Source organism: Poecilia reticulata, chromosome 9, assembly GCF_904066995.2.
Source record: "Poecilia reticulata chromosome 9, P_reticulata-male-v2, whole genome shotgun sequence".
Lineage (NCBI taxonomy): Eukaryota > Metazoa > Chordata > Actinopteri > Cyprinodontiformes > Poeciliidae > Poecilia > Poecilia reticulata.
Genome location: NC_088838.1, coordinates 13,461,853 through 13,487,695, shown reverse-complemented (window position 1 = coordinate 13,487,695; position 25,843 = coordinate 13,461,853). Strand labels below are relative to the sequence as shown.

At 38.9% G+C, this 25,843-nt stretch overlaps 1 protein-coding gene across 1 annotated transcript in view; it reads left to right on the top strand.

Moving 5' to 3' along the window:
* bin3 (bridging integrator 3) overlaps window positions 1-25,843 on the top strand; it is a 35,053-nt gene that overhangs the window by 6,978 nt on the left and 2,232 nt on the right. Inside the window, exons 2-8 of the mRNA XM_008419003.3 lie at window positions 371-419; window positions 3,418-3,458; window positions 7,085-7,146; window positions 9,930-10,066; window positions 15,190-15,230; window positions 21,063-21,204; window positions 22,940-23,074. Of these exons, the coding sequence (XP_008417225.1) occupies window positions 371-419; window positions 3,418-3,458; window positions 7,085-7,146; window positions 9,930-10,066; window positions 15,190-15,230; window positions 21,063-21,204; window positions 22,940-23,074 (607 nt within the window). The remainder of the gene's footprint in view (window positions 1-370; window positions 420-3,417; window positions 3,459-7,084; window positions 7,147-9,929; window positions 10,067-15,189; window positions 15,231-21,062; window positions 21,205-22,939; window positions 23,075-25,843) is intronic.

The window sequence follows — 25,843 nt, the reverse complement described above, 5'->3', positions numbered from 1 at the left end:
CAGCAGCTCGTGGGTTCCAAATACACAATAAGCATCTGTGTTTGATTGCCAGCTGGGGTCACCATGCAGCGCAACCACACAGAGAAGAGGGTACAAACACTTCTGTTGAGTGATATCCGTTTGCAGTGGAAACCAGATGTGATCAGCGATGACATGAAGTTAATGTACATGGCACTGACTGAATGTTTGAGAAGAACAGAGATTAACAGCCTCCTACTGTCTGCGTTAAGGAATCCTCAGACCAGTGCTGACCTCTGCTCAGACATCATGTCGCTGATGACAATCTTAGCATTCAGTGATCTCACCTTTTTGGTGGTCATTTTTGTCTGTCACCTCTCATTGCTTTTTTTTTTTTTTTGTGTCGTTCCAGGATGCCGTTCAAGATTGGACAGCCGAAAAAACAGATTGTCTCTAAAACTGTAAGTCTCTATAGCAAACATTTAACAGCCGAAGTGTTATTTATCTGTTTAGGTAGTTTTTTTATTTTTTTTTATTTTCACTAATTTAAAAATATATCACACAAATATTGTCATATTAGAGTTAGAGGAATTTTTGGAGAGCAATTTGTCAGAGCCATGTCAGGGGGACAGAGTTGATTACCTTGAAGTTGCACCGAGTGGGTGTTCCCCTTAGTAGCAAAACCACTTCCACTGTAATGGGTCTGTGGCCCAGCAGTCCCTGTAAGACTGGGTTTCCAGCTTCCTGTGCCATCCAAGGTAAAAACCATGGAGTGGGTTACACACAGATGATCCACTTGTGACATTGTGTGAACTATTTCCTGTATTGTTTTTGCCCCTGTGTTTAAATTCAGAAGCCCACAAAACCACAAGACAGGAAGCCATTATGGTTGTGTAACTTGTTCGACATGTTTCAAAGTGGCGATGGACAAGCCATCCAAATGTCTAATTAAGACCAATTTGCATTTCTGTGTAAGTCAACTCTGTATGTCCGCCTTCTTCAACAACGCAGTCTGGCGTTGGTATTCTGGTGTGACTAGAAATAAAAATAAAATCTATAATAGCAACTATAAGTTTTTCGGTTGACCATCTAAATAGTATTTAATTAAAATAAATGTACTGCTAACTGTCCTTTTTTAAATCTTAATTCACAGGTTTAATAGTGTTTTAGGGTAGATTCAATTCAGGTTGTCACCATTGCTAATGACAGATTAAAAAAAAAAATTAATCTATCATTTTTTAAAACTATAAATCTAGATGCTTAATTTCCAATTAAGTTGTCTTTTCCCCGGGAGTGTCTAATACTCCTGAATGGGGGGAAAAAAACAGCCACAATACATGTTTAAAATGAGTTAATAATCTAATCTAAATTGCAGAAACGCCTTTTGAATGCCATACATAACTGCATCATTAATTGTTATACAGTTTCTATAGGACAGTCATAGAGTCGGGGTACACCATACTTGGTCCCAGTATGCGTAGCATCTAGAGAACCGTCTAAAATTATGTGACAACTGGAGTGCAGAAGCTGAAAACAACTAGTATCAACTAGTAATGAAGGAGATGAGTATCTAAATGGACAAACTTTTTTCTATTCAGACACAGTTGTCCAAAATATGCTGGTAAGGAAACAAAAATGCAATTAATTCCAAAGAAAGTATTGATGATGTATTGCAAAATAGCGAAATAAAAAAACTTTCATATGTGATTGTTAACCAAGCTTTATAAAGTGATTGATTTTTAGCTGCTTGATGAATCAATCTATTTTTCTTCTAACACAGTTAAAGTAGCTTGTACACCACCAGTATACTCAATATTAACTTTTTTCTTTCTTTTGTTCTGAAAATTCCTGACAAACTTCATCCTGTTGTAGTTTTTGGTGATTAAATGTAGCTGACTGGTAGACCTGTATATGTGAAAATTTGTCAACATTAGTGTTTTTAGTGGAAACATTTTTATGAATATTTCTTTTTTTAATGTCTTAAACCTTTTAACAATAGTTGCAGCTGTTTTTCTCCAAACCGCTGTAGGTGCAGAATAGTCCCTGGCTGTAGTCCGTAGCCCTACTAGTGTGTTTTTTTTTGCGCGTGTGTGTGCGTGTGTGTGTGTGTGTGTGTGTGTGTCTGTGCCTGTGCGTGCGTGCATGCGCGTGTACGCTGCATACCAGTTTGTCTTCAGTCATTGTTCCATTCAAAGCAACCAAGGTAGATAAAGCGTCTGTCTCACTGTTAAATAAGCCGGGTTATATAAGCTTTCAAAAGTGGTTTTAAAGTATTCATGTACTTTAATTTAGGTTGAAAAATAGCAGTTTGGACACTCTGTCTGGCTTTGTTGCAAACCACAGAAACACAAGCATGACCATATGATGAGATCATCCCTTAACGGCCGCTGATGAGCAGACAGATGTGACAATGAACTGTAGGTTTTTTAAAGCCGCCGAATGCCAGCGTCAGAATCAGATCTGGTCCGCTACGTTCTCCAGTGTATAAATGCTTCAGGTTTCAGTTTTAGTGTGCTTGATAAACACTCTGCCTGTATGTGTTAGTGTGCAGACTTTGCTAAGCCGACACTTTGTTTTTATTTCCATCGGTTTTAATCACTTATAATTTTAATGTTAAATTCACATCTTAATAAATTAAACAGACTCGTAAACAATAAATACAGGTAATAAAAATAAATCACTGGCAGGTTGCATGTAATTTAATGCTATAGTTTTTTCTTTCTTTCTTTTAAATTTACACTTATTACTGAACTAAGATCATTGTTTGCTTATATCCCTTTTGGTCTCATTATATTTAACATTCTGAATTTCCACTCAGGGATTTTAGACATCGGGAGCATGATATAAAATGTGTAAACCTTTATTCAACTTTTTATTTTGTGGTACTCAGTAAATGCTAGAGTTTATTGTAAAAAATAATTCAAACTGAAATAAGACAGTCTTATTAAAGTCAATGGGTCTAATCAGTTGTTTGAAAGATTAGGTGAGAAAAAATGTTTAGTCAGCCGTAGTATGTTATAATTCAACTTTAGGTTTTCTTATGTATCGCTTATACTTTACTGGAGAAGAAAAAAAACAAAAAAACAGACCGAACACGCAGGTTAGTGCCTCATCAATGTGTACTTATACTTACAAGACAGTCACAGAATGATCTTCTTGACAGTATCACTACTCTCCATTATTTTACTGCACTTTCCAACACTAGCATCACATGCACACTGCAGTTTGGTTCACTAAGCACCTCTTTCACTAAATTAAAAGCGTAATATTCAAGAAATTAATTTTAACATGTCTCTTTTCTATATATTTTTACTTGGCATGACAATGAACTATACCCAGATTAAAAGGTTTAAAATCTGTTATAGATTCATTGAATCTGTCCTATTGGTTTAATTAACTTTTGATACTATTATACTCTTTTTCCCATTTTAAGTTGACTGCCTCTTATTTCTTTTTTAGGTTGAAAGAGACTTTGAGCGAGAATATGAAAAGCTCCAGAAGTAAGTTTGCTTATACAAGCACTGCCAATAAGAACATTATTGATATTTTATGTGTGGCATTTTTATCTAGTTGCATAGTATCATTCTAGTATTACTTTTATTCGCAGTAATATATGCTTGTTTTGTTAATCATTATGATAGAAATTATTAAGGGCGAGTTTGTAAAACAATGTTTTGTGCCATTGCTTTGGTGAAAGGTGGTTTCTTGCTCACCAAATCTATCTTCTTTATATTTTTATTACCGTTAGTTGTCCTTTTTTTTTTTACATTAAATTTTTATTGGCTAAATCATTTCATTATAGTGTCAAGTTTGTAAGCATTTCAAAAGTATTGTTCAAATTTGACTGGTTTTGTGTTGTATACATGATGATGTATACAGTTCTCTTTGATAATTTTACATAGTTTTAAAAGATTATAATTTGCTAGAAGTCGGTATTTCAGTGTGTTTATGAAACTGAAGAGACAGAAATATATAGCACTTAAAATCTCAAGATCACTGCATGCAGAAACTCCCTCAGGGCCCTGAAAAATGAGTGGGAGCACAGCTTTCCACTCAGGTTTTGTTGAGTAGGAGGGCCCTTTATCAGGAAGGTGTGGTACCAATAAACCTTATAGATGAGTCAGAGCAGCGGGCATGTGCAGACATTTAGGTTCTCCACCCTAGAGATCCATATCAACACATCGCAGTGCATCCATGGACTACAAGCAAAACACTTTCTGACATTTATCCTATCTGTATTTTGGCAAGTCATGCCTGCCTTGTGCAACTTTTTGAATGGTTATCAGATAAAAAATGTTTTTTTTATATAATTATATTTTTTGATAAGTATATTTTACTGGTATTTGTGTTTATAATGATTTGCTGAAAAATCAGTTATTAAAGCCATATATGTAGGCACAATAAATTAGATAAACTGTAGTATAACACTGGAACAATAGGTTTTGAACTTGATTTTGACCTCTAATTTGGTCAGGTTGTATCTTATTTCAGGAAATATTGACAGCAAGGCTTTAAACAAAAGGCCCTTGCTCATCATAAGGGGCTCCAAAGATAACATTCCTCTGTCCCAAGCTATGTTGAGTGAGAGTTTAACTCCCTCCACTGACTGGCTAACAAATGATGACTGTAACCATCCAGTCTTAAACAGAGCAATTGATAAAATTAGTGTCCATGATGATGACTTAAAATAAATCTGACATGCATTTCCAAATGTTTTTGAATCTCTACTACATCGGACGCCACCCAAGGCATCTGTGCTATAAATGCTTTAAAAATGTGCTTATTTGATTCCGGTCTTTTTATAAGTGCCGTTTCATAAAGACTGTGGCTGCACTGGCCTACCATCGGCGCATTGGTGCAAAGAGTAGCAGAGTTACCAGTAGGTCATCTTATTAGCACCTTCTGGAAAGAGAGTCAAGGTGTTGGTCTGGTAGTCATCCAGAAAGGCTTGCTCACTGTCACCGAGTAGAGAGGACAGCAGTAATGTGGAGACGTTGTATTGGAGGAGGTGATAGAAGAGACAAAATTGTGAGTGTATGGACACTGGTCTGAAGCAGTTCTGTCTTATTTACACAACAGAGTGGCTTTACCCACCATCCTGCAACTTAGCCTCATATTTTGATGCGTTTCCATTGCAGGAATTTTTTTCAGGAACTCTCGTAGTTTTCTGTTAGTTTTTCTCCTGGCTACATTCCCACTGTAGGAACCTGGGCCAAATTAGACAAAGACCAAAAGAAATGCATCCCCAAAACAACCCTAAAAGGAAGGCAGGACTTTTTGGATGAACTCTTAGCTAAAGTGAAGTCTTGTGGTGGGATGGTGCTAATTATGTTGAATTGGTTGAATGTCCACAGCATTTAATCTCCTGGTTTTTTCTAACTGCAGTTCATATTCCCTGCTAATTTTCATTAGCGATATCCTGCATTTTTATTTGTATTTGCAAACATCATTTAAACCCTTCCAGTCCCTGCTGAATATCACACAGACAGGTTACAGAGGTTGCATTCAAGTACAAAGATAAAATCTGCCAGCCTTAGTGAAACGCTTTAATTAAAGGAGCCAAGGACTTTTGCTTTCAGGGTAAATGCATAAAAAAGGTAACACTCTCAGTAAGGCATTTTCAGTCTTTTAAGTAAAGTAAGAATTTTTTTTTAGCGTTTATGTTGTGAAATGCAGATTAACGTGATCACAACTCAACAGGATTGTGGATTATTTACACATTTTAAGTGGAGCAAAAGTAGTATTACAAAATTTCTTTTAGTTGGAAGTGATTTGGATTTGACGTCGGAGTGTAAACGCTATTGGGGTATAGAATAAAGGATCTTGTGACATTAACTTCAAGAATTCATAGTCAAAATGTGCATTTTGCATTTCTGACCTCATGTTGCTCTGTTTCCAGTTTAAAGAATAAATAAGTTTTATTAGATGAGATATTTCTGTTTTTCTTCTTTTCATTTAACATAGTTGGGTGCTCATAGTTGTTGCATTTAAACAGATATATGATGAAAGCAGTATTTCTTAATATTTATTGCAATGTCAGTAGCAGGTAGAACTCAAAATACATGTAATATATTAGCTGCTTGGAAATATCACACATGGTTTCTTGTTTTAATGCTGCTTGGTTGTACATTCAGATGTTCTCAACAGGTGGTTAATCCCTGTTAAATTTTCACACAGGGCTGGAGTCGTTTGCTTTTTTAAAATTTGTAATTGAATTCATTGTTTAACAAGGGCTCTTTCGTTTACTAAGATTATCTTTCTCTGATATGAAAACTTGTTTGATGACCTCAAAGAACTTAAGTGTGACAAAGCAATTATAGAAGAAATCTATGTCAAATACCTTCACACAACACTGAAAATAAATAATTAACAAATTATAATGATTTTATAAGTTTTTTTTTATCATTTATGACTATATTAAGCACCTGTTAACGTGTTGATTTACCTTTCTATTGAATTATCTTTCAACTGCTGGATATTTGAAGCTCTAAAATTATTTCCTCCGTTTTCAAGATCCAATTTCTCAAATCTTTTGCATCTATTCTCATGTTCTTACACCAGAAATCCAACATTTTAGGCTTGCAGTTATGGTGTTCTTCATTTTTATGATATAGTCCTATAAATAGATGGAAGTGAGCCCCTACATCATTGCATTTTTTTGTCAAATCAAGAGAAGTGATGTGATATAGCTGTCTCTTGGGAGATCCTAAACCCCCTTTTTGCCTTAATTGATATAATGAATGTCATGTGTTTTCATACTCACTAGTCTGGTAATTGCCTTTTTTAACAGCATCAGTGTAATATGTGGAGTGGAATGATTGAAGATGTTAATGTTTTAGAGCAGAAATGTAGTTTACAGTGCTAAAAAGATTCCCTGTACTGGTAATTAGCCAACAGATTTTATGTGGAGGCAATGAAATGTTTAATTTTTTTTCTTGAACTATATTTTGTTTTAAATTAGTTTCATTTTCTATGTTTCATCTGTTTTGATTTATACATGAACAAGTGAAAAAGAACTTATTTTGTACATAGATTTTTTTCCCTGCACACTTGGTCCCAGATATAATTTTTTTTATTTCAGTAGATGAGGAGTTATCTGATAAACATTCTCCTTCTTGTCCAACAGGCTTGAGGATCAGACAAAGAAACTTCACAAAGACATGAAGAAAAGCACAGAGGCTGATTTAGGTGTGTTCTGGTAAAATACTTGTCTTATCATTAGGTTTTCCATTCAGATCCATCCACTTGTTATCCAACGTACTGGATGTTACTTAGCAGGTTTCACCAGTATCGTAACATGCAAGTGTTTTTTCTTTTTTCTTTTTTTTTTTCTGTGGTGTGTTAACGATGTGACAAATAAAACAAAAGGCGCTTCCATCTAAATCTTCCTTTTCAAGCTCTTCTACAATCTTGTTGCCATTGTATTTCATCTTACATTTAGTGCACTACTCAGTTTTGGCTTTGATTTGTATGTCGTCTTTGCAATCATTTGTTTTTGCACTTGTCTGCAACAGCAACCATGTTTACTCAACATGTATTTGCTTTTTTTTTTTTGTTGGTTTTGGATTTGTGTGTTTGTGAAGTAGCAGTAGAAATGGCCTGTGGTAAGAAGTCGGTTGTGGGGGCGGCGGAGCAGGAACGGATAGAGGAGCAAGAACCTCCTTCATTTCCTCTCCTTTGTGCTCTGGAATATGGATGTTTGCATCATCAAAGTGTCATAGCTGTCAGGGCCTCATTATTGTTAATGGATTCCATGTGCTGCTCAGGTCCCATCTCCACCAACTGTTAACACAGCAAAGAACCAGACCTGCCCTGAATGTCAGCGCTGTAATAAACAGATGACTGTTGGTTATGTTAGCCATCCTTTCTGTAGTCAAAGGTAGCTACAGCTTTGTTCACACATAGATGATCAGGGGGAAATGTTAGGGTTACATTTTGAAATTACAAAGGATTAGTAAAGCTGCAATGGTAAATTGAATTTCATAAGTACTCATAGCACTCACATGTTCACATTTTGTCACATCGCATTCTCAGACTTCAATGGTTGCTCTGATTAATGCTCCTCTTGCGTGGCCTCATAACTCCAGTAAAATACATTGAAGTTTGTGATAGTAAGTTTGATCTGGCATGAATCTTTTTGTAAACGCCCCGTTTATTCCAATGAATCCTACTACTTAATTTTCCATGGACAGACTCAAACTCTGCTGACTTGGTCTGCAGTCAGTAGTTCTTCTCAAATGTATCAACCTCTGTGAACTCGGACTACCAATGCCAACTCCAGTCCTAGGCGGTTGTGTCTTAGTCTGCCCATGGAGCAAGTGACTCAGTACAGAGATGGGTAAATAAACATGGAGGATTGCCAAAATGGAGACCTGGCCACCCAGCTAGAAGGGAAAATCACAGGGCAATGACAGCTGCGTGGCTATGACTAAGTTTTAACAGAAAAATGTTTACATCAAGCACCTTGTATGAGCTCTGACATTTTTTATATGTATATATATGTATGTATGTGTATATATATGTATGTATGTGTGTATATATATATATATATATATATATATATATATATATATATATATATATATATATATATATATACATACATACACATACATACTAAGAATTTACCGAAGTTCTCCTCAGGCCACCTTTTGAATTGACTCTTCTATAATCTCAGTTAAAACAACCCAGTGAATGATTAGTTGGTGTTATCTGTGAATTATTCAGAAATGGGACAGCAGTTATTATAATCGTCTCCGGGGCAAAATGCAATAAGCATAAAGCTAGTTTCAGTGCAGGTCTTCTTTTCACCTTGTAACCCCTGTGCACATTTATCATAACAGCACCAAACAGCCACCAAACCAGTTTTAGTGGTTATTTGTATTTTCTTCTCCACTTCTGAGCCAGAAGGGAAAAAAAACCCGCTTTTCTCAGCAGCAAGTAGATGGCCTCATGGAGACAATCAACCAATGAAAACATCATAAATCCTATGCTTAACTCTTTGTTTCACTATTAGTCTATTTAATTTAGGGTTAAGAAAATACAACACAAAGTTAAGTTTATTAAAAAGTTGAATTAGCAGTGGATAACATAAGCTCACTATCACTTTATTTCCCCACTATTTTGATATCACCATCATGTAGGCCTATGCATCGCATTGCTGATATCGCAGATATTTTCCATCAAACCCATGCACAACAACTTCAGCATTAGTTCTTAAGCGCTATTGGTCTTTCATTATCACCAGAAGTTATCAACACATCCAGATTTATCGCTTAAATCAGACATAGGGATTAATAAACAATGACACACTGCATGTTGTAAAAAGCTGCCCTAATCAATTAAAATGGAGATAGTAGGACACCTGTTTGCAGATATAATGAAATGGGATTTGTTTTTGTAAACTGTCTCCCTGCACTTTGATTTTCTCCAAAAACTGAAAATATGATGGTGGGAGGATGAAACATTTAGTCCAAGAGACATTTTTAGTGATGTGGTAATCTGGCTCCATGCTGGTTCTTTGGCTCTGGGAAATCAAACTGGTTATTTTTATGTAACCAGTAAAGAACTGACTAAACAGTCCTGGTTTTTAGCACTGGAGCGAGCCTCTTTGATAGAAAAGAGAAAAACCCTAAAAGAAGACATAATCTCAAATGTGCTCTGTGTCTTAACAAAGTGCCATGTGTGCAGATTAACAGTAAATTTTGCTGCGAAGAAACATGGCAAAGATTCTTGGTGAGCTGGTGAATATTCAAAACGGCAGGCAGGCAGCCCTGCCAACCTCTATGATTTTTTTAAAGGGGGGTGGGGGGCAGCATTGTTACCATCTTTCTTTTGCTTTCACTGAAGCCTTTAGATACCCTCCCACATACAGGATTCTTACACTGAAAAAAACGCTTAAAGCCTTTTTGACACAGTTATTTGGCAATGTTTTAACAGTGTTCTCTGTCTTGTGCATGTATGGCTGTCAGCCATGTCTAAAGCAGCAGTGAAGATCTCTGCAGATCTGCTGAGCAACCCACTGTGTGAGCAGGACCAGGCCTTCCTCGACTCCATGACTGCTTTAGACACAGCCATGAAAAGGATGGATGCATTTAACCAGGAAAAGGTGAGATTCATTCCTGCTAAATTTCCCTGTTTTACAGTCTTTGTCAGCTTTGTCTTGGCATTTGCTATTAAAATGACAGTTTTATCAGGTGTAGTATTTTTGTTAGACATGCATAAACAAAAACTGGACAGCATTCTGTTAAATTTGGATGTTTTTATATTTATCTATATTGTGTAGCCCTAGGGCTAAAAACTATTTCTCTGTTTCCTCCTTTTGTGTTTTTTGAAAAGTATCTATTGTATTGTGCTTTAGAAGCTCAAGGTGCTGGTTATCAGCTGCAAGACTGATGTTTGTGACTCACTGGTGTCCAAAATAACTCAACAACAATGGTGGGGCTTTGTCTAGGGAAGAAAACCTGCTACAAAACTCATAGGAGTTATTCACTGCCTATATTGTTACCTTCATATTTATGTATCATCAATTAAAATAGTGGTGGGACTCAATTAAAATCATGATTGAGTTAATTACAGGGTCTATAATTAATTGATTGAATTTTCATCAAAAATTGTTGGCAAAATGTGCAACGTTTTCAATTGAAAACCCCCTTTTTTTACCACTAAGTTGTTGAATAAATAGACATTGGAGCTCACCAACAAAGATATTTGTTTTTAATCTACTATTTAGGTTATGCAATCATCAGATGGGTGCACAGAGCGATCACACCCATTCAGTTTTCAAGTGTTTTTGGAACCCATGATCATTCATGGAAATTCTTTTAAAAAATTAAATACTTCTTTAGAAATGCTGACTATGAACGCTGACATCAGCGTTGAGGACGTCTGTGCTTGCTGCAACATGTTGTACATTGAGTTGGTGTTTTTAGGCTTGAATAGCCATGGTTACAGGCTAACAACTTATACATCAATAGTCTCTTCCAGCGTCCCATCATATTGTTTTCTTTGAAGCAAATATTAAACCCCAAAGGGTCAAGAGAAGTGACTTTGTCGACCATCGCTGTTTGCAAACATCAAATTTGCAGTTTATACCACAATATCTCTGTTTTTAAACATTTTATAGGTCTGGTATTATATTCAAGTTTTCTGAGAAACTGAATTTTGAGTTTTCATTAGTTTTAAGCAATAATCTTAATACAAATTTATAGCCCTATATTTACAGAATTTGCAGATCTGGAAAATATATTTAATGTATGTTCTCACCGTTTTCCATAGTTTCCTCACAGCTAATCTGAGATTGATAGATAACTTTCCGCTGCATAGAGTAGTCTTCGTTGCCCTTCCACAGTTTTATTTCCATTGACCTCTTCTGTATACTTGCCCGGCGTTCTCCAGTTTGTGATTATAATCATTGCCACAGGTTCTTATAATGTGAATCATTGTAGCAGTGCATGTGTACATCCTTAAGGCAGTTCTCTCTGAAGGGTAGACACTTAAACAGCAAACAATACAGGGCAGAGAAGGGGAGATCATGAAAAGGTATGTATTTTTATTTTTTTTAAGCTTTGTTTCTTGACTCATTGCCCAACCAGAAGGTGTTCAGGGCTTTTCACATTTGTTATCTTAAAATATTTCCTTTTGCTTCCATATTTTACTGTCAGCCAGAATGATTCCATACTGCAATGGTAAACCACAGGGAGAAAATAATTATCTTTGCAAATAATATATAACTCTTGCTAGAAACCATCACGTAATATTACAAGAACCACAGACCCATATGTCACCTGGAAATGTACATATTTGCTTTTGAGTGCATGGTATGTTTTTGGTGTTTGTTTTTTTCCGTTTTGCTTCTGGAAAATCAAACCAGTGATAACATATTGGAGGGAAACAAATCAGTACAACAAAGCAGGCACTTTTTCAGAGTTTGCTCTTGACCTTAAAAGTCTTAAAAATGTATGTATTAAATACTTTTGGCTAAAAATGCCTTACAAATGTCAACTTCATTTTTGTAGCACTTTAAGCATAGTGCTACAAAAAAACTGTTATGAAACCAGTTGCTGTGCAACAGGGATTAGACACAACTAAGAGTTAAAAAAGTAATGTGTCATCAAAAGAGTAAAACCACTCTGTGATTGGTAGGATTAGATCAAACTTAGGATAAAACTGATTTGTAAAACTCTATAAAATACACTAAAGCACAAAAGAAACAACAAAGGAAATATTAAATCAATATCAGCAAGGGCTCCTCCATCACTTCCGTTTGTCTCTTTGAACATTTAAAACCATCTTATTGCTTGAGTTCACTGATCTAAACCAAACCTGTTTTGTGTAAAAAGTGCTGTCTGGATTTTTACATGAAGTAAGTTGTGTGGTTTTATTTTGATAAATCTAACAGATGTAGAGCAACAACATTGCAGGAAGGGATTTATCAGCACACGTTAATCCAATGTTTTTGTTAAAATGTCAGGATTTTTTTGTTGTTGTTGTTGTTATTTGTCTGGGTCCAAGTAAATAGAAAGTGTCTTCAGTGTTACAGTGGAAGTTGTTTTATTTTTCCCCCCACTGAATATAAACCTTGTAGAAATTAAACTTGGCCTCAAGCAAGAGGGTTCTCTTGCTTGAGGTATTCTGCCATACCAATCTTTCAGACAGCCCATAGTCACACTTCATCAAATTTTATTGGAGCCATTTTGAGTGACTAGACAAAGTGAAATGTGGGTTGGACAGTGTGGTTTGTGATCTTCGGTGCGAATGTCCCAGGACTCGACTTGGTAGAGAACCCTGGAGATCGCTTCTGCTTGGACCATGTTCAAAACACAAAGCTTATTTTTTTTATTTTTCAACTAAAATAAGAAGTGTCATTTTTTCTGCATTTCTTCTACCATTAATTTGAAAATACAAACTGCAAACTGATGCTCACTTAATTTTTTTCATGTTATTAAAACACACAGTGAAAAGCAGTTTCAGCATCAGGGCGTTACGTTGATGACACAGTTGAGTTATTGTCTTTTTTGCTCTTTGAGTCTCAACAAGTGGAAATCTATTAGGGTTCTGGTCCAGATTTGGACCCAAACTGCTTGTCTACGTTTTTAAATATTGGCTCGAACTGAGCTAAAGGCAAAATAGTGATTGTGAGAACTTTCTGGTCAGTCCAAGAGTGTGCATCACCTCTAGGTTTGCAAGGTGTTTATAAACCAGCGCCGCTCTCCAGAACACTACTCTGACTTCTCCCTTCAAGCTGGCGGTTGGTTCTGACGGCACAAACGGCAAACCTTGTTGCTCAAGCAAAACAGACACAAAAGCAATCCACCCTTTGCTCTTCTCCGCGTTGAGACGAGATGTTGCGCCGCAGGGCCCGCGAGTGAGAAAGCCAGCAGATAAAACGTGCAGCGATAATGAAGGCAGCAGTGGCCCAGGTCTGTGTGTTTATTTCTGGGGCTGAGGAGGGCGCTCAGCCCCGGCGGCGCACTGCTACCGAAGCCGAGCCCCGGTGTAGATGGCGGCAGCGCGGTGGAGGATGCTCCGTTTGGAGGGATATTGATTTCCTCAGCGATCTGTGTGTATTTTTGGGAGGCCTGTGTGCCGGGATGGCCTCTGCCCCGTGACTCACTGATGGAGACTACTGCTTGAGCATCAGGCCTCAGGCTTTGTGGGGCCTCCAAGGAATTGCTCTGCTCCCCACCCTCCCCCCATCACTGTGGGAAGGGGCAGAGGGTAGAGGGCATCAGCATGCTTAAGCAAATCTGTTGCTGTTATTCTCCCGCCTCACTGCGTGTTCTCACCTTAAAAGCGGCAGCGCAGCTCAAGTCGAGGAGGGGAGGGGATGGAGCTGGGGATGTGAATATGTAAAACAAAGAAAATATGAATTCCCATGTACTTATTTGTTATTGGTTCTCTGTTTTCCCTCAAACCACCATCAACCATTTTGTAGTTGGAAATGTGCCTGTGTGAAGCAGTGAGTGTTGTGTTTTCTCAGAGATGGTCAGGGCACTTTCACAAAGCGCAGCTCTGATCTTGCTTCCTTGCTGCTGTGTGATTGACTGTCCTGCCAATAGAAAGCGAACATATGATTACTGTAGCGGCTCATTGTTCTCATGCAGCTGTCGTTCTGCATTTCTCCCTTTAGACCCCGCTTCACTCTCAACAGCATGCTCATCACTTGAGTTGATTGTCTTGCTGGCACTGCGCCGTTACGCTGGTTGTTCTTGTAGTTGTTTTATCTCTGCAATGTAAATGACGCTAAAACTTCATTAATTGCGCACCAACTTCTGTTGACGAGACTTGGATTTTCAGCTCGGAGGCCTCATAATCTGTTATTCGTTTACTTCCATTTAACACCCCCAACCTCTCCTTCCCTCCCCTGTCGGTTCTGACAACCAGAAGGAGAATGCTTGAAAATATAAACTGTTATTGTTAAAATGTTTGTTTGTTAAGAACTTTCATCTTGTAAGGCAGCCCACCCTGCACAGGATTTCAAATCAGTTGGGCTTTGCTTTCATGTCCGTCCCCTGACAGTTCCATCCTTTTGTATCGCAGACTCGATGAATATTCAGGGATTTCTCCTCAGGGCTTGCGTACAATAAAAAGAGTCAACGTCATGAAAGTTTCTTTGCCAGCCCTCTTTCCCTTTTTTCCCTTTTTTTTCTGTTTGCTCATTTTGAGCTATACATAATTATTGGTGTTTGTGTTGTATTGTTACTTTGCCACTAATTAGAAAAAAGATGTAGAAGCTGTTTGGGTCTTTGGTTCAGGGTTCTTATGTGGCCTAAAAAGTCTGAAATTTAGCTTAAGTATTTTTCCAGATCTGGAGAGATACAGGGAAGCGTATGGTATAGAGAAAGATGGCTTTCTGGGATTAATTTATTCTAATCTTTTTGACCATTCATCCATTTATTCATGCTTTCATAGCGTTTGCACATCATCTACCCATCTGTACCCACTCCATTCATCAATTCGTCCATCCATCATGTTATCCATCAAGTTCCCGCTCATAAGTCCATTTTCCAATCATCCATCTGTGTACCAGCTTTTACACTATCCATTCATCTGCCGTATATCATTTTTATACTCGCACCTTTAAAATGAGTTTAAAAACACAGACAACTTTGGAAATGCGAGTCTGGAGTTTTTACATAAAGAAATGTCTTCTGATATAATGCAAGTTGATAATGAATTATGTTTTATGCTTTGGCGTGTTTAATCTTAACAGTGTCCTTTTTATTCCAGGTCAACCAGATCCAGAAGACCGTCATAGACCCTCTAAAAAAGTAAGGGTTACTCTTAATTTTTCTATTTGTTTTTCTTGTGTAAGTGCTTTGAGGTTTTCATTTTCTAGCTCAGGACCTAAAAAGGGAATTTGTATAACATTTGGTTTGAGTGGCTGAACAAAATGATTGTTTTACAAGCTGTTGTTAAAAAAAGTTTTTTAAAAGCATTATTAGAGGTCAGGTTTCATTTTGTGGCTTTCTTTTCATAACGTGCTCACCACTGTGGGTCATTTAAGATGAGCGCCATAAACATTTTTATTGTCTAAACCCTGTTCTTCCAGGATTGAAAGTAACGCTGTTATGCAATATCACAGGAAGGCCTTCAGTCTAACTATACAGATTGTAAAAATGAACAGAGCTGCTGTGGTCAGAATGTGTCTGGAAGAAAGTTTATTTGGTTCCCATTCCTAATATTCGCCCCCATTTGAGATGCCGTGAGTGCTATTCCATCTCATAAAGCTCCCTCTCCTTACTTTCACACATGTGCACGCACACACAAATGCAAAGCAAAGTTACTGGAAGGAGTGGCTGAGCTATCCCACCCAACTTCCGGCCTGCTAGTTAAGGAATCGCTTCCTCCTGTTTGCTCCTCCCATGATATTAAACATGTGCTAAGAGGACATAAGCAGAATCTTTCTACAGCAATTTTTTGCTGACCTTTCTCCCCCCATAAAGCTGTCATTTTGAGAGTGCGGGGCGAGGGGGGGAAGAGGGGAATCACCTATATGAAGTGAACGCGCTGTGAAAACATGACGGGGTTAGGTTGGTGTCAGTGTGCGTTTATCCCTCTCTCCCTCATGTGCTCCGGCGGCGGAGCAATGACAGGATGGAATGGTTCTAATTTCCTCTTCCTGGTGGGCGGCAGGCGGACGTGTGGGTAGGCTCAGAATATGGCACAGGCCCAGCTTCCTGGGCCCAGAGCCGTGGATTGGTTGAGGAAGAGAACTGTCTCAGGACAGCACACACTCTCTCACACACACGCACACAGACAGCAGCCCAGATTTTCGAGGGTGGGGGTGCTGAGCAACTTGTGCTTTAACATGATTCTAAAATAGAGCAGTGGAATCAAGTTTTAGTTTCAGTGCCAAGCTGAGCTGACCTCCCCGTTTTAATTTTTAGCCTCCCTAAAAGACAGCATTTCCACTCATTAATTTATAATGGTGTTGTCCATAGAAGAAGCTAAGACACGAACCTTGTTGTGCGTTAAAGCTTCCATTAGGATTCCATTAGTGCTTCATTAATTTTTTTGTTTACTTGTCTTTAAATATTCTTGCTTGTGATCTTGTGGCATTCTAAGTACAACTAGCAAAATTCTGAAAGGACGATTGTAAAATTAATGGAAGACTCTCACTTAGTTCCGCGCGCGTGTGTGTGTGTGTGTGTGTGTGTGTGTGTGTGTGTGTGTGTGTGTGTGTGTGTGTGTGTGTGTTAGTTTACTCCACATTGTCCTTCTGTAACTGCTATTTAAGCTTTTGGCATCCATCCTTTATCCTTTAGTCTGGTGAAGTGCACAGAAAACAAATTTAAAAACAGCCCTCCCCCACCATCAGCTTTCCTTCGCAGCTGCTTGTGAGTTTCATCTACTCAGTGGGGTCACTAAGTGACATCACTATGTTTATGTGGGGGGGGGGAGTGCGTGGGCATGGAGGCATTTGTGTTATCTAGGGGTCCCTAACGTAGCCTTTCTGCTCTGTTGTTGTTTTGGGCGAGACAGAAGTCAGGCCTGTTTTGAGACCTTTGACCTGGGTTGAGCTTGGACTGAGCAAAAAAAAAAAAAAACCCTGCACCACCCGTCTCTATCAGAGGAAGAGCGCTCCTGATGCAGGTTCAAGGGCTAAAGCCAAAGGGACTTCATGGCCCTTGCCTGACGGCTGAGGGGCAGAGATTCAATTCTGGCTGGACTTGTTGAATTTTTATGACTGTTAAAGTTTATAATTTCCTTATCACTGAACAACGCATTTTGTGAATTTTCTAAGTTCAAGTGAACAAAATGTGAGAATCAGCAAAGCAGATAATTTTTTTTCTCTAACTGCAGTGCTTTGGATTATGTGAGTCTGGAACCACATATGGTGCTTTTGATAACTATATCAAAATTATTTTGAATTATTTTGACTTTAGCTTTTATAGCTTTAATTCAATATTTCTAGATCTATAACTTATAGAAATCGATGTGTAGATCTGTTCTAGAAATCTTAACAGATTTCACTACTGTGCTCAGATCTTATCTGTTAACTATGTTGTTATTTTAAATGATGCCACTAAAAGAGCCACCACAGCTGAAGTTGTCCTAAAAGGGTACCTGCCCACTGTCGCCTCATGCTTGCACACTATGAGAGATTGTTTCACGGCTCGATGTCAGTGACTCAATGAAATCGGCTAATTGTCCTCTGATGAAAAAACTTTTTTTTCCTGTTGGTATTATAAACTAAATTTGAGTATTAGTATATATGTAATGACATAAAATCTGTCCACATGTTTGGATTGATTTGATTAGATACTTCTGGATGGAAATTGAATCTCTATTATGTGAAGCACTTTGCGTTGTGTAAATACTGTTTTGTGAAAAGGTGTTGTGCTTTACAGATTTCTTCTTTCTTAAATGTTTTCTCCAGTTGCGGTCTATGGCTCTCACTTTCTGGCATCCTTAAATCTCAGAAAGGGCTTTGTAACATTTTTCCAGATGATGTGATGCTTTTTGAAATCTTTCAGGAAGATTGTATTTAACTGTGTGCAATTCAGGTAACAACCAGGCCAGAGTTTATCTTATGAAGCCGAGCTCAGTTTTCTAAAAGATGTAGTTCAATCAGATTTCATTCTTGATTTACTTTTTTCCAGAGAACAGTTTGGATAGCATTTTTTCCCCTTAAATAAAGAAGTTTTTAATTGAAAATTCAGAATTTTGTATTTAGGTCATCTTTATCCAATGTTTTGTTTGATGGTGATCTAAGCCATGTAAATATGACAAAAACATGAGAATTATTTAAGGGGGCAAACACTTTCACAATATTGTAATTTCCTCAACATATGGACAATAATGTTTCAAGGAGTCCTGTTTTAATGTAGCCTTTATTTTTGTTAATTAAACAGCAAACTATGCATTTTTCATAAATGCAGCATTCATGAAAAATGCTGCATTTTTCATGAATAAGGACATTTCTAGTGCCAGAAGTCTTTGTTCTCTTTTTGCAAAGGTTTTTCTTTCTGAAAATAAAATGAATCAATGAAACAAGCAACTAAATCACAGGAGCGAGAGTGAAGTCAACCTATTTTTTATTGTGAAGGCTGTGGACACCTCCCCATGGTTTATTGCTCTCAATATTGTTATATCATATTCTGCCCAGTGACAGACATAGAAAGCAGCTATTATATATTTTCAGCCGATTTCTGTGACTTCTCTACGTTAGTAGAGTCGAGTTATGTGATGGTGAAAGTCAACAGGGACACCCGGCCTTCCAGACTGAGGGAGTCTAGACCAGACTTGGGCTTGGCTGACTCTTCAGACTGGCCTGCCTGTGGATTGGCAGCTGCTCCTAAACACACTCTGCTCTATAAGCTATTTCCATTCAGCCTGTTCACCACAGCCTGACCTGTCACATGCATCGTGGCGTGCCCTTGGCCCCCGTGCAGCATCCAGTCCGACAGCCCTCGAGAAAGAATGCAACGCAGACTTTGCCTGGTTGACCAGTAGCTGCTCAGCCAAGACAGGAACATCGAGGGAAACGCTATATATCAAATTAGCTTGTTTTATGGTAAAAAAACAAACATAATTTTTGAAGGTTATACAAAGAATATAACCATAAAAGACTACACAAGATAATTTAAATTTCTTTTGAATAGACATTTCCTCAATCGTGGAAAAAAAATATACCACCAAAAAAGTTTTTGTAATTCAGTTTAGAAAGTGCTGATTAATTACATATGGGTTTCTTTGCCAAGAGTTTCTTTGTTTTATTTCAGTTTCTTTGCTTCACGATCTTCTCAAGGCTGCGTTTCTCTCTGCTGCATTGTTTCCGTCCACTCAACTTTTCATTATTGCACCTCAATACAGCCCTTTGTGAATGGTTCTGTTCTTTAGCGGTGACTTTTTGTGTCCTACCCTGCTTGTCTAGCACATTAATCGCTACCTGCTGGACAGTTGTCAAGTCAGCATTCTCCCCCATGTCACTTTTTGAATTGACTTACTGAAGTGAATTAATTTATTGAGCCCTAATTTATTGAGACACACCCATTAACTATTAAGAGGGCCTAAAGAACCACCTTTGGCTCTAGACCCCCAGGTTGAACACCATGGTCTCTGTAAACACTTCTGTTTTAGCATGTGGAATAGGAAGAAGTGATCATCCGCTTACAATAAAAAAAAATTTCTCATTTATGGTGACTTAGGCAGTAGTGATATGAAGTTTCTGACTGCTGACAGCAGCACTGTCCCTTCCTGGGCTGCAAGCCTCAGCCTGTTTATGTTTGGCAGAAGAAAAGGGCGCCAGGTGAGCTGCGCTGGGGGGATATTCTATTAGCCTTCGTGTCATGGAGAAGTTAGTGTGCTGCTGCGTTGTCATCAACCACAAGAACTACGTTGGAAAGCACTCGTGCCTTGAGGCCAGTTACATAATCCCCTGGCACTTGAAGTATGTGTACGCTGGAGCAGATAGTAGACTCGAGAATCGGCTTCCACCCCTGCCATAAACTGGGCCAAAGTGGGATTTTATAAATAGCGGTAGAGCGTGGGCTGTGGGGCTGGGCTGGGCTGCGTGATGTCACTCAAACACTACTAGACCACTCCTTGCTTCACTTCCTGTCGGAAACAATCCCTGCTTGTCTGGATGAGATCCTCAGCGCCTTCCCCCTTTTTAACCAGGCAGCCTCCGTTAAGGCGCAGCACCAGACAGAGCTCTAATCTAGGATTTCACAATCCGTTTGCACGGTCTCGGTGGTTCCCTGATCTGCCGCACATAGCAGGGCAAGGGTTGGCACGGAGAGCAACGTAAATCACAGAGCCCACACATTTTGCAGCTAATAACGCTACACCTAATGGCTGACGTTAAAAAAGCGACCGTAGTAGTGTGCCTACACAGCTGATGAAGCGCTTTAAATGACTCATTCAGAATAGGTTTATCTAAATTTTTCATTACGACTGTTTTTACTTCTGACTCATGTGTAATCAGTACCTGTAAGAGTAATCCTCCAGGCCTGCTTTGGGGAGCTGTTTTCTCTGGTTTTTGTTTATTGCTCAGATTTTATTTGCCCTAATTTTAAATCATTTTACACTTTGTTGTCATTTAAGACTTCACTTAAATCTGGTTAATTTGAACCTTCTAAAGTAAAGAAAATGCGAACAAAATGTTTTAAGTTTTTATTTTTGCATAAAATACCATCATACATGACAATATGTTTGTGTACGGTATTCCCGTCTCCCATTAAAAGCAGCCATAAACCAGTGCAACAAGTCCCAGGATGAAGCTCAGACTCCTGTTGCTAAGTTACAGATGAATGTTTTCCTATTTTTAGTGCACAAGACCAGGATTCTTGTTGCAAGAATGTATTTTCATTTGAAATATGATAATTGTCACAAAATGAATTGTTTCATGCCACCCTGAACTATAGTAATTAGATAATAGATGAGAGGAAGCTTAATGCTGAGCCGTCCTCTGGGGGATGGAGAGCACCTCTACCATAAGATGTTGAGTAGAGCCATTTTATTAAATCACAGCGGCTTTTATGATGCAATGTGCTTTCACTGTTTTCAGTAAGTTCGGATATCTTTTCTTTTTTTCCCCATCACAGTGTGGGAATTGTTTTTACTTCGAGTATTGCTTCATGTGTCTGTCGTTTCAGGTACAGCGGCGTCTTCCCGAGCCTCAACATGGCGGTGAAGCGCCGGGAGCAGGCTCTGCAGGACTACAAGCGCCTGCAATCCAAAGTGGAGAAGTACGAGGAGAAAGAGAAAACGGGGCCAGCTATTGTCAAACTTTGTCAGGTATTTTGTTTGGCACTGCCGCACACGTCGGCGTTCTAAAAGTCTCGCTCCAACTTCAGCAGCAGCAGGAGGAGGGTTCACCTGCTCTCGTTTGTTTATGTGTCCTGAGAACGGAGCATTGTAAGCGTAAAAAAAAAAAAAGACACAAATGCTGACTGGATATGAATAAAGTAGCTTAGCACATGCATACAGTACATGTGCACTCTTTCACCCACGCAAGCTGCCAGGCTCTCTCAAGTTGTGCCTTTTTGAAAAAAGAAAAAAAAAAAAAAAAAAAAAGGCACTGCTGCACATCTACAGGCACGTAATTGAGAATTGTAGACACACACATGCACGCACCGCGAGGCCACTACAGAAGCGTGCACATTCACAGATAATGTTGCAGCGCTGCCTATGCTATTGCCTCTAACACATCCTCACATGGTGAGCCACCCACACACACTGAGAAAAGCTCTGTCAGGGGAACAAAGCCTTGAAGAGGCCCAACATCCCTGCCCTTTGAATCCGTGCGCACTTAAAGAAACGATCCTCGCTCAACGTTTTGTTGGCCATTTCAGCGAACATATGCGGCAAAATAAAACCGGGGCGAGAGGTGCTTATCATAATGCTTGCACATAAACAATATGTTAGTGTATGATTATTGCAACTTCCCCCAATCCCCCTTAATAAAAATTCTCACCCTCTCACAATTATTCATTGTGCATTCCATAACTCTATGCCTACAGCAGACTACCCACTAATACATTCACACAGAGATCAGTGGTGCTGGAGTCCACTCACAGCCAAGTCTGCCCACATTACCCACTCCTCCTCACTGTGGTCGTGATTACAGCCTTTTTTGCACTGCATCTCCGTGGGAATTAGGCAAATATATTTCATAACAATAAGAAAAACATCCCTCATGGTGGCTCAAGTAATGGATTTACTCAAATCTAACTCGTGTCAGGGTGGGTTTTAGTTTTGGTTATCTGGAACTTGTATATATTTTCTTGAGAGAGTAAATGATAACGGTGTACCATTTTAAGGGCTCATAAACAATCTGGAAATGCATTCATTCACTGATTCTTCTACCCATCCATCCATTTTATAAAAATGTTTGGTGTTTCAGGCTCAATATATAAAACCTGGGTATTCTAGAAATATTTGCTTTTCCTTCACAGTGAGCATTTTCATTTATAAAATCAAAATGAGTGGCTTACCACCAAAATACATTAAAGACCTGTTGGTGTTGTAACAACTTTCCAGACCACTTAGGTTCTTTGGTTCTGATTCTGCTCTGCATCCCCTGAGCCAGAACCAAACATGGAGAAGCAGCATTCAGCTTCTATCCACCACAAATCTGGAACAAACTAACAGAAAACGGCAAAACAGCCGAAACACTGAGTTCATTTACGTCAAAACTAAAAACCCACCTGTTTAGAGCTGCTCTTGGTTAGCGAAATATTGATCAACATATTTTATGTGTGTTTGCTTGATGATGGCATTTGACAAGATGTAATGTTCATTGCTTGTTTGATGACTGTATGATGTTTTTATGATGTGCTGAAATGTGCTATACTAATAAACCTGACTCAAATTTAAAAATAAGAAATCAAGCAAGTAAGGACGTCGAACTCTAGGAGTTTGAGTCTGGAAAACATAAGAAAAGGTGCAGGAACCCTGAGTTTTCTACATTAAGACAGGCTATATGTGACCTGTCTTTTTCTCTCTCTTTTTTTTTTCTTCCACACTCCAGGCGAAAGAAGAGCTGCGACCAGTCAAGGAGGACTTTGAGGCCAAGAACAAGCAGCTGCTGGACGAGATGCCCAAATTCTACCAGAGCCGCATCGACTACTTCCAGCCCAGCTTCGAGGCTCTCATCCGGGCGCAGGTTAGCAGACTTCCCCAGAATCGCGGCGTGATGAAGGCTCTCGCAGCTGCAGACGTGCCCTGTCAGCAGGGAGCTGTTAACAGTGGATAAAGTGTCTGATGAAGGGTGTGTTTAACGCAGGCAGTCTGTCTCCCTCTCTGCGGTCCTAATGTGATTAACCCCCCAGTGACGGCCCACACTGCTTTGAGGAAGGCCTCGTCTGTCTGGCTCCGCTGCAGTCCTGCAGGCCTTCCTCCGACCTGGAGCTCGTCTTTAAGCAGCTGAGTGTCTGAAGTTAGCGCCGCCGCGTCCCCCCTCCCCCACCCACCCAACACAGACCTGCTTGGCCCATGTCATTTCCTCTTTGGGACAGTCACTGGCACACTCCTAATTAGCAGATTAGATTATCTGTGACTTATTGTCAATTAAGGAGTTTGCCGATGCACTTTGAACTTGCAAATGTAACATCAAACTGTGCCCAACAGAAGTAGACATACAAGTGACTGGGATTAAATTCAAAAATATTTACCTGCTGTTGTTTTTTATATGTTTAGTAAGAATCTGTTTGTGACTCTAGCTATGAAGTACAGCACTCTCCAGCGGATGATAAGCGGACTTGATCCTGAGCACTTCTCTTCCTTCCCGCTGTGTCAGAAAAAGGCACAAAGGTTGCTTTTGTTGTGAACATCAACTTCACTGTAACAAGTCTTTTCCAGTTATTTTCAGAGGAGGCACAGGCCGGTATGAGCTTCTCACAGGACAATAACCTTGAGTAAAAATCAACTCTTCAGGCTGATACAGGTTTCTGTTTATTGTTTTATAGTTTGACCTGAGAATTCTCATTTATCAAAGTCTGTTTTTCATATTACATATACGTTTTAGGATTATTGTTTGATTTTTACTAAAATCAAAATAATTTAAAGTATGTCCTGTTGGCTGATGCATTTAGAGACTGAAACTTGAAGATCTTAGTTTTTATACATTTAATGAATAGAAGGAAAATAAAATTAGATTTTTTTTTAAATGGTATAATTATAATTCAAATCTGACTTCAGCCAAAAAAAATACAAAAAAATTATTCATAACAATTACCATTAATTACCATTCCTATTAATTTATCTATGACATTTTATTCTGCCATTTTGATTTTGCTACTTGGACTTGTGTTAAAAAATAAAAGAATTAGTCTAAACACCTGTTAGATTTAGCAGTTACTTTGACGTAAATACTCCTATTGCAGAATATCATAGCTGATTGTCATTCTGCTTTCTTAAACCAGGCTCATGTTTGCGAGGTTGTTCGGTCGGCACAGCTACTCAATGCTTTACCAGCTGTAGCTTTTAAACAGCGTTACCTTACCAACAGAGCTGGGTGGTGCGCACCTCCAGCTCCGTGAGAGGGTTTTGACTACAGGATTTTTCTTTAAACAGCACAACGTGTTTTTATTGCAAGCATAAGTAAAGCGTAATAACCTTGTTGCACCCATCTGATTTTAAGTGAATCGCGACAAGAGTGCTACTCTGATTTACACAGCTGGGACAAGACCAGGAAAAAAAAACAACTGAGGTTACTCTTTTACTTTCTCTGGTGTCTCAGTAAAAGGACGTTAAACTAGAAGAAAGTTTATGTTTAGTGGTTTTGAAACCTTTAAAAACTTTATTAGCAGTAGCCAATGCAGCAGAGTTTAGGAGCACGTTTTTCAACCCTGGTCCTCACAGCACACGGCCCTCCATGTTTTAGGTGTTTCCTTGCTTCAGCCCAGCTGATTTCAATTAACGGATGATGAACAGGCAGTTTGCTGAACTGCAGTCGGCTGAATCAGGCGCATTAAAACAGGGAAACATCTGAGACATGCAGGGCAATAAGAGGTATTTTGTAATTCGTCCTTGGCTACAAATCTGTCATACAGCTGCATGCAGGTGGGAGTCCCACTAAAACGTACGTATCAGGCAGGGAAGCTTTGCTGCCAAATAGTTCACAGTAATTGTATTCAACAATTTTCTGAAACGTAAACACAGCATTTAATAGAACCATTAGGAAACCAACTGTAGAAATAAAGTGCTAAGAGCAAAATTAACAACCCCAGTCATATTTCTGACTTTTGGGTTCCTTATTATGGCAGGATGACAAATTTCTGACCCACTATTTAAACATTTTTTCATTCACTATAAACTTTATATCTCCCTGTCTCTATTGCATTTTTGGTTAATGTTCTGCTTTCCTCTTTGTAATAAGTAGCTGCAGGTGTGTGTGGCCGTGCTTACTCCCAGCAGTGAAATGGTGGCTTTGGACACAGAGGGCACAGTGATCTGGTGTACATTATCATCACCGTTCTTCTGGACATTTCCGATGGCCCTTTCAACAAGTCACTTTTGGGGGAAAAAAGTGTATCCGTTTTACCCCTACAAACAGCAGTAACCCAATACTTAGAGCCCACTCATGTGGTTTAGGTGGCACATATTGGTGTAAACAGGCAATGTCTTTCAGACTGAGCACTTAAAAGAGCATGTGTAAAGTGGTTGGAGAGACCTGACATTATTGCTTCTGGCCTGAAATCCTTATTATACTTCTGACAAACTTCTGAGTCAACAAATAATTCGATTTAGTAAGTAAATTTCCCTCCGCTCACCCCCCGTCTCGTTATCTTGGTCGGTCCGGTTGTTTTATTCTGCAGCGGAAAAATCTATGCTGTTCCACGGATGCCTCGCGCGTCCCCTCAAGAGCGTGGCATTGTTTGCGTTGCTGTTTGAATAAATATTGAGATATGCTTGTGGGCTTCAAGGGGGTTTC